Source organism: Triticum aestivum, chromosome 7D, assembly GCF_018294505.1.
Source record: "Triticum aestivum cultivar Chinese Spring chromosome 7D, IWGSC CS RefSeq v2.1, whole genome shotgun sequence".
NCBI classification, from domain to species: domain Eukaryota; kingdom Viridiplantae; phylum Streptophyta; class Magnoliopsida; order Poales; family Poaceae; genus Triticum; species Triticum aestivum.
The window spans coordinates 487,776,116-487,783,417 of NC_057814.1; the positions used below are offsets into that span (position 1 = coordinate 487,776,116).

Genomic DNA, 7,302 nt, shown 5'->3' on the forward strand with positions numbered 1-7,302 from the left:
CAAACAGACATGGCGACCCAAGAACTCTGATCTCTCCCTCCCTCGATTCGTCCGCGAATTGTCAGCGCAAAAGATTTGGAAAGATCGATCGTACATGTCTGTTTGCATTTTGATTTGATGGTTGCCGCCGCGATCCGCGCATGACGAAGCTCAAGAGCCTAACGTCGTCGGTGGGGAAGGGGGAGTGCGCGGGGAGCGCTCGGCAGATTGCCGGGTCGCCGATGAAGCTGCTGGTGCGCGTCGTCGAGGCGCGGGGCCTGCTGCCGGTGCACCTCAACGGCTCCAGCGACCCCTTCGTCAAGCTGCAGCTCGGCAAGCGCCGCGCCAAGACGGCCATCGTCAAGAAGAGCCTCACCCCCGCCTGGGACGAGGAGTTCAGCTTCCTCGTCGGCGACGTCACCGAGGAGCTCTCCGTCTCCGTGCTCAACGAGGACAAGTACTTCACCAACGACCTCCTCGGCAAGGTCAAGGTGCCGCTCTCCATGGTCATGGAGGCCCCGGACCTCTCCCTCGGCACCGCCTGGTACCAGCTCCAGCCCAAGAGCAAGAAGTCCAAGAAGAAAGAACGCGGTATGCTATTATTATTGCCTTGCCCATCACCGCATTCATCTCCTCCACGTTCCCCCCTCTCCTCTCCTATGGTTTTGTTTTGAATTTGTGTAAGCACTAAGCAATTGTGACATGCACGCACAAGTATATAAGATGTCTTAGATATCATATTCTAAGATATGTTGTAATCTTGGCACCATTTAATTTGAATTTCTTCCATGTGCAGGGGAAATTTGCCTGCGCATATCCTTGTCTACACGCGCGCACGTGTCCGAAGAATTGCACCAGCTACCACAACCCACTTCGGATGGCGCAGCATCCAGTTCAGACAGGTCAATTGGGAACAAAGATGGAGCTTTGTCAACCAGCAATAGCTACATTGACATGTCAGCCCTTGCCAGTTTGGACCGATCATCGCAGGGAAGTATGGAACGATTGGGGGATGGTGCTGTGGACCAACCGCCCGGGACCAGCATTGACCAAGCAGTCACTGAACCTGGAACCGCTGTTTGTAATGATGCGATGGCGAATACGTCGTCGGTGGTAGAGGTCTTCTCTCGCTATTTCTTTGGGAAACCTGCTGATACTAATCTGCCTTCCATCGTTGCCTCTGACGCCGAGTCGGTGGTGGAGCAGTCCGAAGAGCCAAAAGTTTGCTCTGTAGACCGTGAAAGTCCCGAGAATGGCACGCCATCCGAGTCAAACCTTGATGAGCTACTGAAAATCATGGAGTCCAAAGATCAAGGCTGTGAAATGCCAGCAAAATTGTCTAACGGCGTTCTAGTTGACGAATCTTATGTTATCGCACCAGCTGGACTGAATTCCCTCTTGTTTACTCCAAATTCAGATTTCTGGCCAGCAGTAGCAGAGCTTCAAGGAACAAGTGGATTTCAGATTGAACCATGGAAGATCGATAGCAACGATGGTTGTTTGCGAAGAACATTAAGTTACATAAAAGCCGCTAGTAAGCTGGTTAAAGCTTGCAAAGCCACAGAAGAGCAGAAATACTTAAAGGCAGCTGGGAATTCTTTCGCTGTTTTGTCTATTGTTAGCACACCTGATGTTCCTTACGGCAGTTGTTTCAAGATAGAGATATTGTACTGTATAACGCCAGGTCCCCAGCTATCATCTGAAGAGCAAACAGCACATCTTACTGTAAGTTGGCGGATCAACTTTCTTCAGAGCACAATGATGAAAGGAATGATTGAGAGTGGTGCAAAACAAGGCATGTCGGAAGGTTATGCACAATTTTCTGAAGTACTGTCCCAAAGGTTTAAAGTAGCTGAGCTTGATGATGCCAATTCAAACAAAGCAAAGATTTTAGCCTCACTACAAGCACATAAAGAACCAAGCTGGAGGTTGATTGTCCGCTTCCTTGGGAACTTCACATTCATATTCTCTGTTATCATAGGGATATATGTTATAGTTCACCTTCATTTATCAAGGCCCAAAGTGATGAATGGGCTTGAATATTTTGGCATTGACCTTCCAGATTCAATTGGAGAGGTTGTGGTTTGTGCTGTCTTGATCCTTCAGGGACAGACCATCCTGAAAGTAATAAAGCGCTTCTTGAATGCATGGAGACAAAGAGGTAGATATCTCAGTCACTATGTTATTATCTACTCCAAAACTGTCGCACATGAATCTGTATATTCTTGATTAGTTTTATGTTCTCTTTCTGTTGTACTCCTTGCGCCTGGAATTACTTGTCGCTCAAACGGATGTATCTAGCGTAGATACATCCGTTTGAGCGACAAGTAATTCCGGACGGAGGAAGTATCTAGTAAGTAATACGTGCATTGCACGTGAGAGCTTAGATAATCAAAGTACGACCAAAGATCGACATACTGAACTGTAATAGTCAAATGAAATTTTGAGGCACATGCATCAAGTATAAGATGCATATTTAATTCTCTTAGTCCATTCCATAAAAAAATTAATCAAATTATAGCTACAAAATACTTGAAAACTGCATGGTATATACTACACAAAACTCGGGTAAAATATATCGAGCACGTTTTCTCTAGGCAGTCTCTTTTAATTACTTCGTATTGAATTTTCAATAGAAAATAACGTGAATACCTAATGCTGCATCACAAAGATAAATGTGGTTTATGATATACGGCCGTAGCCTTGAACACAACGTTTTTTTCACAAAAGTAAAAATCAATGACAGTTCTGTTAGAAAAGAAGAACTTAGGAGTGTTTAATTATAGAAGAGTCTAGAATAAAGTAGAAGTGTGTTTCGTGATTTGTGCATAATATCCATTGGGCTTAAGTACAACCATAGAATCTTCTAGATAGTATACGTGGCAGAATCCGGTGTAGTAAAGAGGAAATCCGACGGCCACAAGTGCTCGGATTTGCCATCTCTCTCACGTCAGATTGACTTTATCCAGCGGACGATATTCATAGCTATTCATACACTATATAATGGAATAGAAATAGATGGTATAGATATAGATATGCTCTAAGAGTGAAAGTGTTATTCTAAAAGGAGATGAGGTGAATTGTCTTCTACTGCAACCAATGGACATTTCGCTCTACACATATGTTCTGGTATTGTAGTGCTACTTGATTTGCTTTAAATTTCGGTAACAGTTGAGCAATATTCGTCTTCTCTTTTTCCTGTATTAGGTAGTGATCATGGAGTCAAGGCTCATGGAGATGGCTGGTTACTGACTGTTGCACTTATTGAGGGTACTGGTATACTATCTGCTGGTTCATCTCAACCATTTGACCTATATGCTGTTTTTACCTGCAACACGAAGAGGAAAACAAGCTCAATTAAATTCCACACATCTGATCCAAAATGGAACGGTTAGTTTCTTTCCCCTTCATGTTGCTTTGTTCTCAGCTGGGAAGAGCAGCTGATCCTTTGTGCTACAGTATTGCATGAACTGACGGTACTGACCTTCGCATATGCATAGTGTAGCTGACCCATTTGATGCTTGAATTTCTAGAGATATTCGAATTTGATGCAATGGATGATCCACCATCAAGGATGGATGTAGCTATTCATGATTCGAATCAATTAGATGAAGCTCCCATTGGTCACGCCGAAGTGAACTTCCTGAAGAGCAATTTGTCAGATTTAATGGACATATGGGTTCCTCTTGATGGGCAGTGTGATCCAGCAAGCAACCCTAAGCTACATTTGAGAATATTTTTGAACAACTCGAGAGGAACTGAAGTTGTTCTGAATTATCTGGCAAAGATGGGGAATGAAGTCGGTAAGAAGGTAAGGACCTAACTTTTTGTCTGATTTGTTTTTCATCATCTCTTCTATTTCTGAAATTACATATGACATAATGTGTAGATAAATTTGCGGTCAGCACAAACAAATTTAGCATTCCGAAAGCTCTTTAACCTCCCTCCTGAAGAGTTCCTCATTGATGATTTCACCTGTCATCTAAAACGGAAGATGCCACTTCAGGTATTTACTTTTCTGATTGTTTACTTATGTGTCAAAGATGCTACTATTATTTTAATTGTACCAAGTAGACCTATACATGTATGTACCATACTACCAAGGAGAATCACCGCTATAGTTTTGCATTCGTTTGTGACTCACTGGACATTTGCCAATATTTTGTACTTTCTCCATTTTGTTCTGTCAATATTTACAGAGAATTGACTCTTTTACAGGGACGCGTATTTTTCTCTCCAAGAATAATTGGATTCTACTCTAATATATTTGGTCATAAGACCAAGTTTTTCTTTCTGTGGGAAGACGTTGATGATATCCAGGTTATCCCTCCTACACTGTCAATTGGCAGCCCATCCTTGATGGTTATCCTTAGAAAGGATAGAGGGTCAGAAGCAAAACATGGTGCCAAGGCAACAGATCATCATGGAAGACTCAAGTTCCATTTTCAGTCCTTTGTTTCGTTCAATGATGCTCACAGGTACCTTTCTCATTTGTTTGTTTTTGAGGTCCAGTGAGACATCTAGGCCAAGCATATATTTTATGCTTCAGAACTTCAGATCAAAATTTCTAAATAAAATAAGATAACTCTAGATCTTATTTTGTGAAGTTCAAGGATAACATGTTCATGGTATGCTGGCCTGATGTGGCTTTGGTTTGCAGATTACAAGCCCAAAGCCGGCTTGACCTGCAGTGACTAAAGGTCGAAAACTAATGGACACATTCAGCATAATTCCCATTATAAGATAGGACAACTTTAACATTTTAGTCTTTTGGGAGATTTGAACCCAATATTAAGCGTCGAGCGATTAGTCGCGTTGACAAGTGTACCAGTCGTAACCTGGGTGTTAACTGGGCACCTCGACTCTATTGGTTGGCACAGCCGAGCGACTCGTTAACTAGTCGCTGACTAATCTTGACTAGTCTAGTCCCTTGAGCCAAGCAAGTCAAAATTGGCCCACTGTTTCCAAAAGAAAAAAAGGAATCTGCCCAAGGCTGGCCCACTGTATTCAGGTTCTTCTATAGACGCACAACCTCACGGTATACAAGTAAGAAAATGTAGTAACAATAGGTTTCTATTTTCTACTGATTATAGTTCTGCAGATAGTTGATCGGATCTTGCTATCCCATCATGTACTAAGCTATTCTGCTAGTTTGCATATGAATGTATCACACCAAGAAATCTTTATCTGACAGAATAATCATGGGGATTTGGAAAATGCGATCACCGGGTCAAGAACAGAAGGGAGAGGTAATTGAGGAGTCTGAACCAAAAGAACTCCAGGCGGAAGAATGCGGATCCTTATTTACCCATGAGGATGTCAAAATGTCCGAAATATTCTCATCAGTTCTTTCTGTGGACGTGAGTGCCACTTTTATTTTCGCATGAGCTTGTCACAATTCGTTTTCGCACTAAAATTTGTTTTGGGATTCCTTACATATATCTAAATTTTCAGGTTGAGTCCTTGATGGAGATGTTTTCAGGAGGTCAGTTGGAACACAAAGTGATGCAAAAGACTGGCTGTCTGGACTACTCATCAACAGAATGGGAACTTGTAGGCAGAAATATATACAAGCGGCAAATCAGCTACAAGTTTGACAAAGCATTGTCTCGATATGGAGGAGAAGCAAGCACCACTCAGCAGAAGTATACCCTAGTGAACCAAGATGGCTGGGCCATTGAAGAGGTGATGACCCTCCAAGGTGTTCTACTTGGGGACTACTTTAATGTAAGACTCCCCCTTCCCACATTTATTCTTAAATGGTCTGTACTATGCTAACCATTATCAAGAGTTTGTGACCATTCCGAATAGTTGTAACCTTAGCTCTGAGCTAAAAAACATAAGAATTGAAGTGGTATTACTGTATGCTTGTTCTGTCAATCTTTTTGCTGAACTGGTACATAGAATAATGTTGATCACAATGGTTCTTAACTTGCAGCTCCAGCTAAAGTATTATATGGCGAACATACCATCAAAACCAAACACCTGCAACGTGCAGGTTTTGTTGGGGATTGCCTGGTTAAAAAGCACCAAGCAACAAAAGAAGGTCACAAAAAATATCATGTCCAACACCTCAAATAGATTGAAGGAGCTCTTTTCCTTAGTCGAAAAGGATCTGACGTCAAGAAACGGTACCCTTTTCAATGCAGCTATTGATCCTTAGTGTTCGTTATTGTGATTTCTAATGTCATGTTAACATATAGCAGAGTTCACATCAAACCAATGCCAGGAAAGTAAGTTTATACTCCCTCCGTCCGAAAAAGCTTGTCCCAAGCTTGTCTCTCAAATGGATGTATTTAGCACTAACTTCGTGCTAGATACATTCATTTAAGGGACAAGTTTTTTCGGACGGAGGGAGTATGATGCATTTCATTGCTTCCGTGTCAAATGAATTATTACCGCCAAGTGGAAACTAAATGCAATGAATCTGGTATAACTTTTTATGTGGCACTGTCAGAAAGCAAACTGTTTTTATTGCTCTGTATGAATCAGCGCTATTTGTTTTGCCACGGGAAAGAATGACGCTGATTTTTCTGTGTGCGAAAAATTTGTAGGTGGAAGCTAACCTCTGTACAGTATGACAGTAGATTACTCATTCCATCAAAATGTGTTTGAAGAGCCCAAGCAGAGGGGAACCGGCATGATCTGTTGCCATCTGCTTGTGGTGAGACATGCTTTAGCTGCTGCCAACAGTTTGCTGTTCTTACACAGACAGCAGAGCCTGAAAGTGAACTATGTGAATAGATTGTTTCAGAAGCAGTTCGTTAAAAAAAAAACATTTCTGATACGGCCTTACCCATTTACCCTCATAGGAAGTCAAGTAGAGTTGTATATGCACAGCTGACCTGTATATGTATAACACAAGTGATATAGTGAAAGGAAGCTAATTTTGATCCATAGAGGTCTTGTCGGAGTCGTGTGCTGTACTGTAAAACAATCAAGCAAATATGTGGTATATCTAGTATTTTGTTGTTCAATTTGCTATACTCGTATGCCTTGATCTAAGAGCTTCTATATAACGAACATCATCTATATAGGCCTACGTATCGAATGTTTTGTTATCCCCCTCCTGCGTGCACTCTTTTATGCCGCAACTCAAGTTTGTATGCATTATCATTTATCTTTTTTCTAAGACCTTAAATGGACCATCATCCAGTGGCATTAGTTTACACTTGCGCAACTTAGATATTCTATCTTTACGTAAATGCACCCAAATAAATTGAACACAACATGCTTTCTATCCTTATCACCCACAAGTTTGTACTTAGCATTCATCCACTCTATGTTTTTCTTCATCATCTCATGCATCTTTAACATCAGTTC

At 41.8% G+C, this 7,302-nt stretch overlaps 1 protein-coding gene across 1 annotated transcript; it reads left to right on the plus strand.

The window, feature by feature from the left end:
- The first annotated feature begins 6 nt into the window (after positions 1-6).
- LOC123168797 (C2 and GRAM domain-containing protein At1g03370) lies at positions 7-6,876 on the plus strand. The gene is made up of 10 exons (XM_044586664.1): positions 7-570; positions 776-2,140; positions 3,187-3,369; positions 3,513-3,790; positions 3,869-3,985; positions 4,198-4,457; positions 5,174-5,339; positions 5,434-5,706; positions 5,918-6,110; positions 6,534-6,876. The coding sequence occupies exons 1-10, from the start codon at positions 141-143 to the stop codon at positions 6,542-6,544; spliced, it is 3,276 nt and encodes a 1,091-aa protein (XP_044442599.1). The 5' UTR covers positions 7-140; the 3' UTR covers positions 6,545-6,876.
- The last annotated feature ends 426 nt before the right edge of the window (positions 6,877-7,302 follow it).